Source organism: Mrakia frigida (genome assembly GCF_051309035.1).
Source record: "Mrakia frigida strain ATCC 22029 unplaced genomic scaffold BDY24scaffold_16, whole genome shotgun sequence".
Classification (NCBI taxonomy): domain Eukaryota; kingdom Fungi; phylum Basidiomycota; class Tremellomycetes; order Cystofilobasidiales; family Mrakiaceae; genus Mrakia; species Mrakia frigida.
Window position 1 is genome coordinate 156,986 of NW_027481265.1, and position 17,637 is coordinate 174,622.

The window sequence follows — 17,637 nt, forward strand, 5'->3', positions numbered from 1 at the left end:
GAAAGAGAGGTTCGGTTCTTTCGTTCTTTGTTGTTTTTTGCGTTCCTTTTCGAGGTTGTATCGAGTGAAGAAGGGAAGATTCGTCGAGACATAGATCGACGAAGCTAAACTGAGCGGAAATCAAAGCAGAGATCGTTGAGCTGGCCCGTCGTCAAGTCAAAACACCTTCAAAACCATCTTGCCGACCCACTCCTTGCCCGCCTCGAGCGAGTAGAACTCGGAGACGTAGCCTGGTTCGACGCAGACGAAGGATTCCCTGTGAGTCAAACGAACGGAGGACGAGGAGTCAGGTTGGGAGAGCGAGAGAAGAGAGGAAGAGGGACGCGTCGTTTCGAGAAACTCACCATCCTTTCGCGTGCATATCCCCCATGGCCGATCCGGTCTTCTCTCCTGGGTTCCAGATGGTGGCTATGATGAAAACGAAGAGATCAGTAATCAGTTCATCGTGACTTCTCTCTCTAGAAAAGCCTCAACGAAGAGCCGAAGAAAACGACACGACGACGCGGACTCACCATCCACGAACCCTCCAATCTCCACTTCAACCCCACCCTTCTCCTTCCCTCCATACTCCAACGTCAACTTGCCCTCCGGTCCAACTCCAGCATAAACCCTATCCGTCTCCTCCTTCACATCCACCTTCTCCCTGTCCTCGACGAACGTGTTCCCTCCTCGAGTCTTGTCCTTGTACGAGAGACCCTTGAGAGGGTAGACGAGAGCGTCGAGATGGGAAGGGGTGGAGAGGTAGGTGTGGAGCTGAAGAAAGGAACGACGAAGAGGAACTAGTCAGATGGAGGGAAGACTGGAAAGGGAAGAGAGGGAAAGGTGCGAGAGACTGACAAGAGTCTGGAACTGAAGAGCAGCCGATCCAGGGTTGGTGATCTTGAGGCTCGCAGTGAAGGTTGTGGAAGTGAGGGTGAGGGTGTAGGAAAGAGCGAAAGGAGGAGGGAAGGCGGAGGTGATCTCAGGGGTGGGGTTCAAGACTTCGAAAAGCGAACGAGACGAGTGTCAGCGGAGAGGCAGGCGGAGAGGGGAGGAGAGGGGAAGGGGAAACCGACCGAGCTCAACAACGACTCCTCCGTCAGAAGTCTCGAACTCGGAGTTGAGCGTCCAGATGGAAGTTCGAGCGAATCCGTGTTGGGAGAGCTTGGAGTGGTAAGGGAAGGCGGTAGCGTCGGTGGGAGGGGGACCGAAGATGGCTGAAAGGAGAGGAGGAGATGGGAGAGGGAGGGAGGGAAAGACGTCAGCTTCCAGTGCGAGTTTTGCCCTGAGGTTGAGTTTTTTGGGCGAGGACCAGATCATCTGGACGTACGGAAGACTACTGGGATACCTCCTCGGATCTGAGAAAGTCCAGAAAGCAAACACAGAGTCAGTTTCTCGTTCCGAAGGTGGAACGACGACTCGAGCTCGACATCTCCTTCTTCCCTCCGTTTCCCTCCAGAAACTCACCGCCTTGGATCCATCGAGGATGGCAGTGTCGCTGACGAACAACCTCTCCTCAACCTTGCCTCCCTCAGAGGAAGCAGCCTTGAAGGAAGTAACGGTGGCTCCGTACAAGCTAGAAGACAAAGGGTCGAAGAAGTCAGCTCGATGGGATCGTTCGTTCCTCCTTCTTCTCCCTCGGAGAAAATCAGGACAGTAGACTCACTAGACTTCAGCAGACGATCCACTGGCATGGGTGAGGTAGACCTTCTTGGAATCTTTGGTGACGGGCATGCTGGGGAAGAAGGGAGGGGAAAGATGGTGGTGGGGAGAGGTCAACGTTCAATCGGGAAGGACATCTTGGTCTTGGGTCTGACGGCTTTTTTCCGGACCGGCTTAGGAGTTGCAGGTTTTCACTTGGCCGTTGACAACAAGGCTATTCCCGAGACTCTCACTCCGGTGTGATTTTTTTTTGGCTTCCTGCTTGATTTTGAGGCCGAATCTTGGGAGAGATGGCTACCGTCGTCCGTCTGAGCTTCGAGCTCACACGGTTTCAATCTCAACCTTCCCAACGTCCATCTCGCCCAACGACCCTCTCAATCAAACAGGTGGGCTTGAAGCTATTCGTAGGAGTTTTCTTCGAGAGCTCTCGGCTGACTCTGGTCTTCTTCGTTTTACTGGAGCAGTCCCCAGCTTCGCTTCGACGGACCAGATCCATCTCCTCCTTCCTTCTGTTTCCAGTCTCTCTCCCTCCCGCATCGTGAGCTTGATTTTCGAATTGAACCTTTCTGTCTCGCCCTCGAAGCTGTATTAACTGACTTGCGTGCTTTTTCCTTTCGGAACCTGCGATGCTGGCTGGTAGGACGCCCTTCGCACTCGAGCTCGAAGCTCACGGACCTCACCTTCCCTCCCCGACTCTTTCGTCGTTCTGTCGTTCGTCGTGAGTTTCTTTTCTGGGCAGGATGTGAACAAGCACGACACTGACTCGTGTACCTCCTACTCGATCCTGTAGATGAGGGCGATCTTGCTTCAATCTCGTCGGATCAACTCGAGACCCCTCCTGCTTCCTCGACTTCCCTCTCCCTCCTCCTCTCTTCATCGTCGGTTCAATTCCACTTCCCCTTCGTCGGACCCATTCAGCACTACAAAATCTTCAGCAGGTCAATCAACCTCATCGAAACCCTCCCTACCGAAGCCTTCACCTCCAACCTCGTCCTCCTCCTCCAAACCCCCATCGACTCGCGGACGTGCTCCTCCTCCTCCCCTTCGCGTCTCCCCTTCGTCAACCGCGACCCCACAAGCACCAACTCCCCCTTCGGCCCCGATGAAAACTTTCAAATCTGGCCGCTGGTGGTCTCAAACCAGGACAGAGAACCGTCGGGAAAGGGCGAGAGCTTTGGTGGAACGACTCGGAGAAGGAGGAGAGGGAGGGATCGCAGCAACGCCTGATTTCGAGAAGGAGGCTCAAGCGCTCTTCCGAAATCTCGCTGGCTTCGCCTGGCCTACCGAAGAGGATCTTCGTCTTCTATCATCCTTCTACGTAGCGCTGTCGAAGTCGAAGTCGAAGTCGAAGTCGCCATCAGCGGTCGAGGACGTCCGACGGAAGCAGAGCATGCACCTCCTCAGGCTCTTGAAGCTGTTCACTCGTCGCTCGGACATCAAGTCGGACTCCTTCGTCGGATCACTTCTCTCGGTTCTACAACAGGCTCGGTGGGTGGAGCTCGCTTGGGATTCGCCGACGTTCAGGCTGCTGGCGGTCGACCTCGCGTCGGGAGCGACGAACGCGTCGGAAGCCGTCGAGATCGTCGAGGGACTGAGGAGGTTGAGTCCTTCCTCGTTCACGGAGTCGGAGTTCGAGGAGGTTCTTCAAGCCATCGGTCGAGTCGAGGATTGGACGACGACGACGAGGAATACCTTCGGCCTCCCTTCCTTCCCCGATCCAATCCTCCCTCCCTCCCAACCTCCGCTTCGATCCACTTCCAACCCTCCCCGCCTTCTCGAGGTACAATCTAAAACCACTCGACCATCCAACACTACCAAACCATCCTCCTCGTCTTCCTCAACCGCCGAAAAGGACTCAACCCCAGCCATCGGTCCCTCCCGCTCGTCGTCCAAAACTCCTACCACTCCCAAAAATCCTCCACGTTTGGCCAAGCCCACCACTACCACAGCTCCTACCTCATCACCTCCATCCTCCGCATCCCAGCCTATCTCCTCGCCCTCTCCTCCCTCCTCTACAACGTCGACCGCAAAGGACGACCTCCTCAGGTTCGCACGCGTCCTCTCCAAGGCTCCTCCTCCCACATTCCAGGACTTTCTATACGCACACGATCTTCACACGTCAGTCTACCCTATTCACCAAACAACTGCGATCGACAACGACGGGAGGATCGAGACCGCCGTCCACATTCTCGTCTACGCCAGTCGAACACCTCCTCTCCCTCTCCCGGATAAGGATCGATTCGCAGGTCTCATCTCCGTCCTCGTACACTCCCTCGGACTTCGGGCATCCTTCACTATCGCATCGCTCGGCCTGGACGTCGTGAAGGACCTTCTCTCCCTCGCCGGAAGGTTGGACACCCAAGGACGAATTCGGGGGTTCGCACAGAATCTGCACGCTCGCAGGACAGTGGATTACGGAGAGAGTGAGATGGAGATTGTCAGGGGAGCGTTGGACTTGTTGCCGGAGGACGGAAGCGGAGGGAGATCAGCGACATCTACCTACGTCGATTGGGAGAGGGGATTCGAACCTCGTCTCTCGGATCTCATTCAGTCGTCGGCGAGCAGCAGCAACACCAACGCAGCGGATCGAGGATGGCTGGATCGAGCATCAGCTGCTTCGGAGGATCCTTCTCTTGGGAGAGGTTCGGCGTACGCACTGCTGGAGAGAGGTGCTCTTGACGCGCCGTCGACCCTCAAAACTCTCGTCGTGGCCTCCAAGCTCTACTCGATATTCGTTCCTTCCTCCCAAACTCCCTTCGTATGGAGGCAGCATGGCGATTCTATCGTCCGGATCCTTCTCCTCTTCTCGAAATATCGAGGGGATCAACCCCTTCCCTTCCACCTCCTCTCTCCCGCCCTGCGTCACCTTCGCTACCTTCCTCCCCTTTTCATTCCCTCCACTCCCTCGATCCCCTCCTTCGCCATCCCTCTCCTCCCTATCTCCACCAACCTCGAAGAGTCCATCCTCGTCGTCAACTCCATCCTCCACGCCCAAAAGGCCCAACCATCAGTCTTCCCCGAGATCTGGTCGACCTTCCTCTCCTCCCTCGAACAACACTCCTCCGTCCCTCGACCATCCAAAATCATCCTCTCCGACTTTTTCAACCGGATCAACAAGTCTTCGACGTCCTCGGGCGTGGGATCACCTCTCGAAGATCTCATCCAGATGTACCTTCGTCGATGGACACGCGTCGAGAAGGAGGGAGGGGACCTGAAGGCGGAGGAGAAGGCTCTGAAAACGCTCAAGGAGTTGGGAGTGAGGGAGAAGAAGAGAGAGAGGAAGGTGGAGTCGACGGAGAATGCTTTAGGGGAGGTACGACGAGTGCTGGAGGAAAGGAAGGTCTAGAGAGCGGGAAGAGGGAGGAGACAGTCCGAACGGACAGACGAGGTCAGTACGTCTCATCCATTTCCCCGTTCCTATGTGCGTATTCATCGCTTTCCCTCTTTCGGATCGAGGACGCTTCACGCTTGTAACCGCTCGAAGCTGACCTTGCGATTCTCTTCTCTTCTTTTCATCCTTCGCAGCTTCGACGCGTTTCGTTCTTTTCGATCACGACTTCCTCTCATGGACTCGCCATTTCCTCCAGGGATCGAGCGGATGATAGAGGTTGGGACCATGAACCAGGAGACGTTCCTCACGAGGAAGAGGGAAGCCAGTTCGGCGGGGAAGACGACGGAGCAGCGAGCGAGGGGAGAGGTTGCGTCGGCTTTATATTTGGAGGACGATCGAGTCTCATAGCTATTTCGGCCTGATGTCCCTACAATAGTTTACCCTTCGGTATGATGTTTTCAAAGTTTTTCGGCGGTCAGAAGTGCTGAGGAGACTTGGTGGAACCCCCGTTGAGTCGTCGTTGAAATTCACCGCTCTTTCTCTGCTTTCACAAGGTCCTTTCGTCCTTTCCTTCCGAACGAGAAAGCGAGCTAGGATATATCAAAAGGAGTGTGAGCTGAGCTGAGGATGAGAAAAAAGAGTGTACGGCAGATTTGAGCACTGAGAAAGGGAACGGACGGGTCGAGACGAAACCAAACGAGATGAACGAAAGGAAGAAACGGCGAAGAGAGGCTCTGAATCTAGTAGTTGAGAGAATGGGAGCTAAAGGGAAAGACACGCTGAGAGTCCAAGAGTCCGAGTAAAGATGGGATTAAGAGTCCTGGAGGAGAGGAGAAGAGGGACGAAAAACGACGAGGAGACGATGACAGTTCTAGAGTTGAAGGTATCTATGGATAGGTTTGAGAGAGGCATAAAGACGTGTATGGGAGAGGAAGAGAAGGATTCGAAGAAGTACGAGATGTCTAGAATCGGAAACGGGTGATGTAAGGGTTGAGGGCTGCGAAAGGGAAAGAAAGGAGGGAGGGGAGGCTCAGCTCAAAGTCCCGAATCACGAACGAAGGTGACTCACCGATGGGGTAGAGAATATGAGGAACGACGACCATCATTAGGGGGAAAATGGCGATCCAGTCGATAACCTGGAAAGATCGCAAAACAAGAAACAAAAAGGTCAGCGAGAGCTCGGTCAACGATGTGCAGCAACAAAAAAGAAAGAGCTCTACTCACGACCCACTCCATCGGGATGAGTGGTGTAGAGAGGATGATGACCCCAACGAGAACGACAGTCATGAGAGTAAGGACGATCCAGAAGCGTTTCCAGATGGCAGGGATCTCTCGGAAGACCGTCGACGCGACGTTGTCCTTCACCGTCGCCGACCAGCTGCAAGAACGAGAACAGCATGTCAGTGAGAGAGGACGAAATGAACTAAGACTTTTCTGCTCACGTCATGTTGATCCCGAACATGTGAGCGAAGAGCTGGAGTGGAAGAGGAGGGGAAGAAGAAGGTCAGGACTCGAGACGCGTCGAGGAGCGTAACTCGATTTCGAACGGAATACAGAGATGCTGAACTCACAGCCATCGAGACATGGAACGAAAGACCACCGAAAAAGATGAGGAAGAAGGGCTGATTTGAGAGAGGAGCGACACGGGAGTCAGTACGAAGTATGGGGGGAAGAGGTCGTCTCGAACGAGCAGAATTAATTCTCGACTCACCAGCCACATGAACTGCTCGAACAGGGCTCGAAGGATCCCGCAATCTCCACTCCTGAATCGGAGGACAGAAAAAGAGACACTAGAAGCAGCCGAGAAGACGACGAGAAGACCGAGAGTGATCTGAGAAACGAGCGAGAAACAAAGTCAGCTAAGCCATCGACGTTCACCTCTCCCTCCCTTCTTTGCCTCTCTACACTCACATTCCATGCTGGGACGTAAGCGAGATCCAGTGTCGGGATAAATAGCCCATAAAGAGCGAAGTTAAGAATCGACAGCGGCCAGGCGACTCCGATGGCGTAGTAAGACATCTTGAAAAAGAGCAGAATCGAGATCAGCACGAAAGGGAGCGAACGACTCGCAGATTGAACTCACCATGTACGCAAACGACGAGAACTTGTAGTGAATTGGCAGGCTCGACCTGACGAGGAACCCTATGATCTGGGGAGTCAAGGGTCCCTTGAAAGGCCACTTCCAGAAGGGCTGTTTGGTCGAAGCAGAGTCAGCTCGACGCACCCCAATCTCCTCTCGATCGAAGATGAAGATGAAGACTGACCTGGAAGATCAACTCACTGACACCGAAGGCGTATTTCTGCCATCTGTTGATCTCGTCGTCGGCAGTAAGACTGGAGGTGAAGAACGAAAGGGATCAGATCGAGTTCGAGAGGAGAGAGGAGGAGTGAAACTCACGACACTCCTTCCTGGAATCCTCCCAAGGCGTAGGTACACCATCGAACGACGTAGCCCTTTCGGAGAAGTCGGAGAGCCATGTCGAAATCCTCACTGACGTGGGTTTCCGACCTAAGGCACCAAACGAAGGAGATTCAGCGAGCGGAGAGGGTAAGGGAGAGAAGCAATGGACTCGAAGACCTACCAGATCTGTTTCCTCCCTCCAGCCTCCTCAGTAGCAACCTCCTGAAGAGCACTCCATCGAAGGAAAGCGTTGTGTCCGACGAAGGGAGCTGCACAAGACCAACGAAGCTCAGTGAAAGTCGAAGCGAAACGAGAAGGAAACGGGCCCTCACCGACGTCTCCGTTACTGCAGACCCACGAGATCGACAAGTTGACCATCCTGGTGAAGAAAGCGATTCCATTCTCGAAGTAGTGTCGAGCCACGTACATCACGTCGCTGTAGTGTTGAAGCTGAAGCAAGGAGACGGAGGATGAGTTTTGGATCGAGATCGAGTCTGCGACGAAGAGAAAGAAGAACAAATCTCACGATAGCGACGTCAGGACTCAGTCTCATCTCACTAGCAGCATCGATGAAGCAGTCTTCAGGGATCCTCGTATCCTGTCAAAGTAACCGAAAAGTGAGAAGACCGGTCAGCGTCGTCGTCCTCTTCCCACCATGCTTCCTCCCTCAAACGAGTCCCCGGACTCACCGAATCAATCAACAGCACAAACTCTCCCATCCTGATGTTTCCAGCACACCAAGGTCCCACCGCTGTCTCCTTCTCGACCACCATCGCCTCCTCCCTCTTCCTCTTCTCCTTCTCCTCCTTCTTGGCCTTCCTTCCCTTCGGCAAATTCCCAGTCGATCTTCCTTCGGGATACTCCTTGACGTTCATCATCTTGGTTCGATCGATGAGAGCTTGAGCGAGAACTTCCTTGTAGAGGGACTCTTCTTGATCGTTGGTCCAGAGGGAGGATTCGGAGGTGGTGGCAGGTCGACGCTCGTTCATCATCTCTTCGACTCGGATGGACAGTTCGAGTGCGAAGTTGAGATTGGAGGCCTGTAAGAGCAACGAGGGAAGAGAATGGCGGGAGAGAGTAAGCAAGGAGTTGAGATTCGAAGGCGAGAGACGCGTCGTCAAAGAGCTGACCTTCTTGAATCGACCAGCTCGGACGAACTCGGCGGAATGAGGAGGTCGAGCGACGTAGGCGATGGAGTTGAGATCGTAATATTCCTGTGAGTGAATGATTGAACGAAATAAAAAAAAAGGTCAGCTTGAGAAAAGGGAACGAGAAGACGAGATGGACGAACCTTTCGAATGGCGAGCTCCTCCTCGTCGAGAAGTTGCATTCCGTCGTCGCAAATGAGAAGCGAGGTAGATCCGCCTTGAAGCTCGTACTAACAGAAGAAAGACGGAAACAAAAAAAAATCAGCGAAACGAACAGCGGGATCGAAGAGACGAGAGGAAAGAAAAACGCACCGTCTTCATCGCTCGCTGAACCGACTGAATCGTAGGCTTCAAAACCGACTCGAGTCCTTCCTTGTAGACAGGCATCTGAACGGTGAAGTGAGGCAAAGGTCCAGTAATCCGTTTCGGCGCAACTCCACTGAAGTATCGGGAGTTCTCTGAGATCTGCTTGACGGGAGCGAGGATCTGGGCTGCGACAGTCAGGATCGCCGACGTGAAGAATCTGAGAATCGGAAGAGACAGGGGAGTCAGCCAGGCATGGAAGAAAGGACGGAGGACGGGAGAGAAGGAGACGGGAGAGGTCGAAAGTCGAACTGTTCGGGGAGGGACTCACTGAAGGACACAGAATTGGAGGGGAATCGAGGCGAGAATGATCAACCTCATGACTCCCTGATCGGTGAAGTACTCGATGAGAATGGTTCCTATGAATCAACGTCCGGAAAAAGCACACTGAAGGTCAGGCTCGGTTCGTTGCTCTTTCGTCTCGCCTCGGAATGAAGACCCACGAATAGAAAGACAGCAGATGAAGATATTGAGTCCGGTGCAGAGTCCGACGAGGATGGGTGAGAGCTTCATGACTTTTCGCTTCTCTGTTCGCATCAAACGAACCGAGGAAAGGTTAGCTCGTTTCAGGGCAGGCGTCGAACGAGTGGGAAAGCAGAAACGAACCAGTCTCGGTAGTGATCCCATCCTCGAAAGCGTACGGGTCAGAGTTGGGATCGCTCTTGAAGTCCCAGACGAAGGCGATCATCGAGTCGTGCATCTGAAAAACAAAGACAAGAGCGTCGAAAGTCAGCGACGCGTCTCTTTCTTTCCCTCTCTTCCAGGCTTTTTGTTCTTCGTTCCCTGGATTTCGAGAGCTTGACTCACCGCTTGAACTTGTCCCACCAAATCCTGAACCTGATCACTCCAAACGACCAAACTCCTGTCGTTCCTGATGAAGGCAGCGTGCTGATGTCTCTTCGCTGAGGCGAGCTCGTCAAGGTTGTCGAGGACTTGGACGAGATGGTGTTGAGACTTGAGAGGAACGGCTTCCTTGTCGTCTGGGATGGAGTCCACGACTCCTCGGACGACGTTGGAGGTGATCTGAGGCGAAGGGAGGAGAAAGGACGAAAAGGGAGGAGACGAGGGACGGGCGTGAAGAGAAAGAAGCAGGGCGAGACGAAGAATGAAAGCCAAGTCAGTCTCGGCTGTGAAGTGGGAATGGAGGATTCGAGGTGAAAAGGAAAGAGAGGGTCCAGAAGATAGTACTGACAACGACAGCAACCTCGCAGTTTAATCCCTTGACTCCCAACAGAAGTTCATCAACTCCTTCGACGTCTGCCTCGGGAGGGAAGGTGACGTAGGAACCGAGTCCTGAACGAACGACAACCTGATTTCAGCCCGAAACGAACGAACGTAAAGGAAGAGAAAAAGGAGAGGGAAAAAGGTCAGCACGACGAAACGAAAGAAGGAGAGCGGGACGCGTCGCATCGGTAACGAACGATTCCAAACGCCTGATCAGGGAACCACCCAAGACTGAGTCCCTTTCGGCTGTTACGTCAAAAAAGATAAGCGAGAGGAAGTCAGCCTTTTCCTTTGGAAAGTGAGAACGAGAAAGAGCAACGCAGAGCGAGAACGCACAAGATATGCTCAGCCATCAGCAACTGCTTCGACGTTCCTCCGAACCCAGACATCGACGAAGAGACTGCACGACCAAGCAAGACCCATCATCAGCATCTCTGAGTCTCGGCGTCGGGCCGTCGAAAAAAAAAGGAAGGAGAGTTCAAAACTCACTACTCGCACTCCCACTCAACATCCCCTCCTCCCCTCCCAACCCACTGGGCCCCAACCCGACGACTCCAAATTCACTCCTAGCTCTCTCTCTCTCAGCCATGGCACTCAAGCTAGTACTCGAGTCCCCGTGCCTCAAGCTTGGGACCGGATTTCGGAGGGACGATCTGAACGAACCTCCGGGAGTCGAACCTCCTGCGAAAGGGTTGGCCCCAGGAGTCTGTTGACCGTGAGGATCGTACCACGAGTTGGCTTGAGAGGGCTGTCGAGGTTGGGAGACCCAAGACTGAGACGAGAGGGAAAGAGAGCGCGAGATGAGGAGAAAAAGGAGGAGAGGGTGCGGGTGAGCGTTCCGTTCGAGAAAGAAAAAAAAGCGGGAGGGGTTCGATAACAAAAATCTAAACATACAGAATTGAGAGGTCTCTGATGTCCTCCACCAGGAGAATCGAACGGGTTCCCTCCCCTATCAGGTCTAGGACTCCCCGTCGCTGCTTCTCTCGGGAAAGCGACTCCTGCTCCTCCTCCGTACGGATCTCCCATCTCCAGCCCTCCTACACCTCCTCCTCCTCCTAGAAAGAAGTCGTCATCATCTTCCTCTCCTCCTCTGAACGGCCCTCCCTCGTGCGAGTTCGAGTTGGGGTACGACAGGTTCTGAGACGTCGCTCTTGACGAGGAATCGGAGAGTCGATCTCGTTCGTCTCGTTCTTGAACGAGACCCGTCGAGAGAGCGCTGTTGGGACCTTGAGGAGGGGAGGACGAGTTGGACGAGTTGGCGGTAGAGGGAGGGTTGGTGTTGTAGTAAGAAGATCGTCTTGAGTATCGGTTGACTCCATTGCTGGATTCTGGAGAGGGTTGTTGAGAGGATCGTTGATCTGCTGGAGGGTATTCGAAAGTGGCTCTTCTAGGAGAGGAGGAAGGAGAGAGTTGAGAGGGAGGAAGAGGGATGTTGGGGGTTTGGGAGGAGGGCTGAAGGGGGTAGTAGGAAGTCATGGCTTCGTCCGATAAGGAGGAGAGAGCGACGAGAGCGACAAGGGAGGGCTGAAGGCCGTTTGGTGAGTTGTTGAGCTTCTACCTGAAGAGTTTGAAGGCGACGAGAAGAGAAGCAGGAGCAGGAGAAAGTTTGGGAGGTTGGGGGTCCAAGGGGAGGAAGGGTTTTTGATGTTGAGCTCGGAGAAGAGAGAGAGAAGAGGAGGGAGAGGGGAAGGGGCAGAGGAGGGAGGGCGAGGCGACCGGAGAGGCGATTGAGAAAAAGAGAGCGGTTGGATAGGAAGAAGGTGGGGGTCGGGGGCAAAGGGAAGAAAAAAGGAAACCGTATGGAAGCAGACGAGTTTCATCTTTGTCCTCCCAAGCCGTCATCGCTTCAGGGGAAAGGAAAGGAGGAGAGGAGACGAGAGGAGGGAAGGAAGGAGAGAGCGAGCTCGTGAAGGCGGCTCCTGATGAGCTTCCCTCCCAGATCTTCACATGCCCCAGGCTCAGAACGAAGGCTTAGAGCTGCTAGCAAGAGAGTTCAAAAGCGATAGATTAGCTTTTCTCTACCAGCAAAGGTCAAGGATCCCTCTCTGTTCGCTCACCTTTCTTCTCCCTCTGCTCCTCCTCCCCTTATCTTCGAACGAACGCACCGTCCTCGATTCGGCCCCCAAGTTTCGGAGTTTCTTGCTTGCCCCTGGAGATGAGTCGCAGCTGCCGTTACAGGTTGGTCACTCGTCGCTGAAAAACAGAGAGTGAGCGGAAGGAAAAATCTTCGTGGTTGCCTTCGAGATGGAGTTGGGAGGAAGGAAGGACCGTGAGCTCGTGCTCTCGTTTTCAGCTCAGTTTTGAATTTTGAATTATATAGATCCCACTTCGATGCTTAGCTAGCATTTCAGGCAACTCTACCTCTGTCATGAGCAAAACCTCGCCGAGTTTTACTTTTTACTCAGGACTCGTCACGTCGCGCTCAGCGAGCGACGCGACGAGGTTGTGCACCCAGTCTCGTCAGTGCTCTGGCCGCTCAGGGATGCTCTGAGGAGATCGAGAAGAGAGTGGCTCTTCAATTGGATGAGCACGTTGCATTGATCGTCAAGAGAAATATTGCGTACTGCTACAGAGCGTAAAGCCTCGACCTCTGACTTCTCTTCCTCACTTCTTCTCCTCCAACCAAGCCTCCACCGCCTTCTTATCCTTCTCGACCCATCGAGTCGAAGCCTCGATGCTCTCGAGCGTCTGGGCGAGGGACATGGTGAACTTGGAAGTATCCTTCGTAGCGAAGAAGGCCTTGACGTCGTCGTAGTCGGCTTGACTCGAGAGAGCGCTCTGGAACTTGATGAGTCGAGAGAGGGTGAGGGAAGCTCCTTCGAATCGAGTGTAGACCTGTGGAGAACGAAGGAAAGAGCGAAAGAACGAGGTCAGCTCAGACAATCGAGCGGGAGACGGCGTCAAAAGCAGAGAGAGATAGTTTGGACGCACCATGTCGAAGTTGGCCTTGAACCAAGTCCAGAGAACCCTTCTCGACTTGACGTTAGCGGAGAGTCCACTCAGGAAGTACATGAAGTCCTAAAGAAGGAATTTTTGAGAGTCAGACGAAGGTCGAGAGGGCGAGAGAGAAGAAGAGGGAGAGAGGGAGGAAAACTGACCTGATCCTTGACGGCCTCCTTGTTCGTCAGCATGGCGAGAGTGGCTTCGATGAGAGCGGGTTCGGTAGATCGAGTCAAAGCTCCCATGCAGGCAATCTTGACGCTGTTCCAAACGAGAGGGCAGAAAGGGCGGAGCGTCAGCTGGGGAAGAAGACGGAAGACGCGTCGAAAGGGAAGAGAGAAGGAGGGGAGGACGAACGCAGGGTTGGGAGGGTTCGAGTAAACCTCCTTGATCTTATCATAGGAAGACTTTCCTCCGTGAGCGACAGCCTAGGTGCCGACCGAAAAACAAGAAGTCAGCTCGTGGCAAGCTAGACGAGAAACGAAGGAAACGGATCGACTCACGAATCGGAAAATCGAGGTCCTCAGATCAGGATGGATGGCCTCCTCATCACCAGCCGAGAACTTCTCGAACGCCGTCTTCGAGAAATCGAGGACGGGCTGATGTCCAGCGACTCCAGCGTTGAGGAAAGCGAGCGACCTGAGCTCGACGATCTCGGGAGAGTCGGAAGGAGAAGGGTTGAATCCGAGTCGGTCGATGAGAGGTCCGAAGAGGGAAAGTCGAAGCTGATCGATGGCTGTGGTGACAGATTCGGGCTGCTCCCACCAGGCGGAGGACATGTCGGCGAGGAACTGTGGGAGGAAAAACGGCAGAAGACGAGTCAGGACGTGTCTACGGACGAGTAAAAACAACGAGACTCACAGTCGAAAGAGCGGACCAAACGACCTCGGTCTCCTCTCCTTTAAGGTGAGAGATGAAGTTGAGAGCTCCGTCGGTGGACGAGTAACCAGCTCGAGCGAGTCGATGAGCATCGGAAACGAGACCGACTCGATCCTCAGGAGTGAGAGCGCTGTCCTTCTTCGCTGCTTCGAGACCGAGGAGGTCGAGGTGCTCGGGCGAGTAGGCGACTCTGCGAACGAAAGGAACGATCAGCAGCGGTCGAAGACGAAAAATGGGAGAGTAGGAAGCGTACCGGTAGACACCAGTGGTTCCGGAGTTGAGCTTGAAGAGCGAAGCTCCCTTGAGATCGATGGTGGTCGACCTTGTGGAGAGGAAGGCCTTGTGGTCAATCTCAGCCTTGCCGTTCTTCGAGACGGTAAGGAATCCAAGAGGAACAGGCCTGGTCGTCGAAAGGGAACAACATGAAAAGGTCAGCTCCCGCTCGAAAAGACATCGACGAGATGTGACTCGAACTCGACTCAGGATGGGCTCACCAGATCGTCTCGTTCTCCTCGGGCTTCACATCTCCAGTCGAGAGGAACCGATCCTGCCTGACCTCGATCTTTCCACCCTCGATTTCCTTGACGGTAAGGACAGGGAACCCGATCTTGAGCGTCCAGGGATCCATGATCTTGGGGATGTTCTGTCCCGAAGCCTCGCTGATCCCGTCCCACAGATCTCGAGTGTTGCCGTTACCGAACGATTTCTTCTTCAAGTAGATCGAAACTCCCTTGACGAAGACGTCCTCTCCGACCTGAGGTGTGAGAAGTCGTAACGCGGTCAGTCGAGGCGAAAGAGAGAAGAGGCGCGAGAAAGAAGAACGAACGATGGTGGAGAGCATTCGAAGGACTGAAGCTCCCTTGGAGTAGGAGATGGAGTCGAAGATCTGAAAACAAATCGAGGGGATAGGCGGTCAGCAATCGAAGGAGAGGTCGAAGGACGCGTCGAGTCTCACCTCATTGATCCTGTTAGCATCAGGGCAGGGCACCTCGATGGCGTGAGAGGATCGCTGAGCGTCGAGCGAGAGAGCAGCGAAGAGGTGATCCGAGATGAAGGAGGTTCGAACGTTCCATTCGGGGTAGAGCCTGAGGGAGGCGAACAGACGAGGAGGGTTCAGCAACGGATCAACTCAAAAGTTTTCTCTTGACGACTCACTTGTCGGGGATGAGAACCTCTCCACAGAGAGTAGCGAAGGCCTCGTTCAGCCACAGCTGCTCCCACCACTCCATAGTAACGAGATCTCCGAACCATTGGTGGGCCTGCGGAAGGAAGAAGAGGAAAAAGGTCAGATCTGCGACGCGTCCCGTCGTCTTCTTCCCTCTTTTCACCATCCTCTTTCGCCACCCACTCTCCAGTTCGAGTGCAGCTCAACTTTAATCTACCTCGTCGAAAGCTGAACTCACAATCTCGTGACTCTGAACGGTCGCAACTCTCTTCTTCGCAGCCAACCCAGCCTTCTCGTCGAAGAGCAACACGCTCGTCCTTCCAGTGATCAGACCCCAGCCCTCCATGGCTATCATGATTAACCGACAACATCAAAGACGGAAGTCAGCGAACGATCGATCGAGGAAAGGAACAGAAAGAACCACGAGGCGACTCACCTCCAGCGTCGAAATCACTGGCGACGAGAGAATCGAGCTTAGGGAGAGCGTAAGGGATGTCGAACATCTTCTCGTAGAGAGGGACCGCGTTCTTGGTGACCTCAAGAGCGTAGGAGACCTGGTGGATGATATCGGACGTGGCGTAGACTCGAAGAGGGATGGTCTTTCCGGTCAAGGGTGAGACGTAGCTGTCCTCCTTGTACTCGAAGGGTCCGGAGGCGAAGGTGAGAAGGTCTGTAGGGAGAAAGAAAGCACTGGTCAGCGCTTGTTCATCCTTCCTCACTCGTCTCGTCCTGAGCAAGCAAGAAGAGAAGGAAGAAAGGAGACTCGACTCGACTCACAAGTGGACATGGGAGGCGTCTTGTTGAACCTAGTGACCTTCCACTCCTCCTTCTTGGTGCTCTCGGTCTTGAGCTCAGTCTTGATCTCAGTCTTGAGCTCCGTCTTGAGGTGCTCGGTCTTCAGAGTCTTGAGAACCTGACTCTCTCCAGCGACGGTGGACGAGGTTTTGGCCGCGTCGAGAGAGGTTTCCTCGAGGACTTCCATGTTGGAAAGGTTGACGGAGGTGGAAGCGGAGATCATGGTGAGAGAGAAGGTAGCCTTGAGAGCAGGCTCGTCCCAACAAGGGAAAGCTTTTCGAGCGTCGGTGGGCTGAGGAGGAGGAGGGTTCGACCGGTGAGCTCACGAGAGATCAAGCTCAAAAAGGATGGAACGAGACGAGACTGACCTCGAACTGAGTCAAAGCATAGACGTCCTCCTCCTTGGTATCCTTCTTCTGGTAGGTTGAGAGGTAGTATCCCTGGCGACGATGGAGTTGAGCAAGAAGGTGAATGATGAGTGGACGCTCCTCTTCCTCCGCCTTCCTCTTCCTCCTGCTCTCTGTAAACTCACAGTCATCGAGTTCCCCAACTCAGCCCTCCATCCGAGTTGCAACCTAACCTCATCTCCCTCCTTGAGTCCCAAAGCCTTCTCGACCTCGATGGTGACCCTCTCGAGTTTGTCGTCTCGCTTGACGGCTGAGTCGGGGATCTGGTGAACGGAGTCGGTCTTGAGGGAGGAGGACGAGAGGGAGAACGAGTGAAGTTCAAGGGAAGGGTGGGCGTTGAAGGTCAAAGAAGTGAGGTGAGGGGAGAGGACTTTGAGGCTGGATAGACGACGAGGAAGAAGGCAGAGAAGGGAGAGAAGAGAGAGAAGGAGATGGTGGTGGTGAGCTCGACGTTTCGGTGGAAGCTCTCCTTGCTCTCCATTGAACGCAACCAGGGAACGAGAAGAGAGAGAGTGCTCACAGGATGGATCCTGATCCTTCGAAGGATTTCTTGGTGAGAGAAGTCTTGAAGGTGAGATCGTAGTGAATCGGCTGAGGGAGGGAAGGAAGGGGAGGAAGATCAAGATGGTCGAAGAAGATGGTCAGTCAGGAACGCTTTCTTCTCTCTTCTATCAGCTCGAGAGGCAATCGAAGAACCCTCGAACTATAGACTAGCTCCTCTCGAGATTCTTCTCCATCCCAGAGAAAGCCAATCCCTCTGCTTCTCTCTTCCTTTGAGCTCGCTTCTGTCTCCTCCTCCTCCTCCTCCTTCTCCCTGTGTGGAAGCTCACCTTGACGTTGATAGGAAGCCTGTAATCGTTATCGGGCATCTTGAGAGAAGTAGAAGAGCCTGGGATATTCGCAGTTGGTTGGAAGAGGAAGATGGAGGTTGAGAGGACAAGGAGGGAGAAGAAAAAAGTGGAGATGGTCAGCGTGGGCATGGACGTGAGGCGGAAACAGAACGAGGGGTCGGAGTCAAATCAAACAGAGAAACAGAATTTCACTCACTTGAAGGGCAAGAAGAGTGAGCTCGGAAAGACAAGAAGGAAGTTCGAGTAGTGGTGGCTAGGGCTCGGAGAGAGGGCCAGAGGGGCATAGAACGACGGCGAGGGAGAGGAAAGAGGGAGTTGGGAGAGAGAAGGAGGAGGAGGAGGTGAGCTCGAAGAGAACGAGGATGGTGAGTACCCCCAGTTTTCGGAGGGACTGGAACTTTCGCGGAGAGTCAGACTGAGGTACAATATACACTCGGAGCTCAAAATAGTATCGAATTATTATACTTTTTCTGCCAAACGGGTGAGGAGAAA

General features: G+C 53.9%; 4 protein-coding genes across 4 annotated transcripts; 1 reads left to right on the forward strand and 3 right to left on the reverse strand.

The window, feature by feature from the left end:
• Positions 1–39: 39 nt before the first annotated feature.
• On the reverse strand, positions 40–1,829 carry BDY24DRAFT_389480 (D-hexose-6-phosphate mutarotase). Its single transcript, XM_076640541.1, has 8 exons — positions 1,646–1,829; positions 1,447–1,555; positions 1,310–1,337; positions 1,056–1,196; positions 838–980; positions 513–753; positions 345–408; positions 40–256 (listed from the first exon to the last, which is right to left on the reverse strand). The coding sequence occupies exons 1-8, from the start codon at positions 1,711–1,713 to the stop codon at positions 157–159; spliced, it is 894 nt and encodes a 297-aa protein (XP_076496429.1). The 5' UTR covers positions 1,714–1,829; the 3' UTR covers positions 40–156.
• A 279-nt stretch (positions 1,830–2,108) lies between these two features.
• Positions 2,109–5,446, forward strand: BDY24DRAFT_63356 (uncharacterized protein). Its single transcript, XM_076645029.1, has 4 exons — positions 2,109–2,179; positions 2,282–2,359; positions 2,432–5,062; positions 5,167–5,446. The coding sequence occupies exon 3, from the start codon at positions 2,432–2,434 to the stop codon at positions 4,985–4,987; it is 2,556 nt and encodes an 851-aa protein (XP_076496430.1). The 5' UTR covers positions 2,109–2,179; positions 2,282–2,359; the 3' UTR covers positions 4,988–5,062; positions 5,167–5,446.
• A 135-nt stretch (positions 5,447–5,581) lies between these two features.
• BDY24DRAFT_362327 (glycosyltransferase family 2 protein) lies at positions 5,582–10,622 on the reverse strand (the record flags this gene model as incomplete). Its single annotated transcript, XM_076637884.1, has 25 exons — positions 5,582–5,969; positions 6,042–6,108; positions 6,197–6,350; positions 6,415–6,446; positions 6,544–6,594; positions 6,684–6,803; positions 6,884–6,991; positions 7,056–7,163; positions 7,237–7,306; positions 7,371–7,481; positions 7,555–7,642; positions 7,706–7,823; positions 7,900–7,971; positions 8,063–8,413; positions 8,504–8,587; positions 8,665–8,751; positions 8,834–9,044; positions 9,156–9,243; positions 9,328–9,411; positions 9,491–9,584; positions 9,692–9,907; positions 10,077–10,193; positions 10,306–10,354; positions 10,445–10,508; positions 10,598–10,622. 25 exons carry the CDS (start codon positions 10,617–10,619, stop codon positions 5,935–5,937), a joined length of 2,601 nt encoding a protein of 866 aa, XP_076496431.1. The 3' UTR covers positions 5,582–5,934.
• Positions 10,623–12,627: 2,005 nt separating this feature from the next.
• BDY24DRAFT_389491 (M1 family metallopeptidase) lies at positions 12,628–17,271 on the reverse strand. The gene is made up of 18 exons (XM_076640542.1): positions 17,125–17,271; positions 16,815–16,885; positions 16,420–16,672; positions 16,256–16,327; positions 15,870–16,179; positions 15,529–15,762; positions 15,331–15,440; positions 15,083–15,186; positions 14,883–15,012; positions 14,754–14,813; positions 14,422–14,681; positions 14,181–14,327; positions 13,910–14,117; positions 13,552–13,839; positions 13,406–13,476; positions 13,207–13,309; positions 13,040–13,126; positions 12,628–12,943 (listed from the first exon to the last, which is right to left on the reverse strand). The coding sequence occupies exons 1-18, from the start codon at positions 17,161–17,163 to the stop codon at positions 12,713–12,715; spliced, it is 2,778 nt and encodes a 925-aa protein (XP_076496432.1). The 5' UTR covers positions 17,164–17,271; the 3' UTR covers positions 12,628–12,712.
• Between the last annotated feature and the right edge of the window lie 366 nt (positions 17,272–17,637).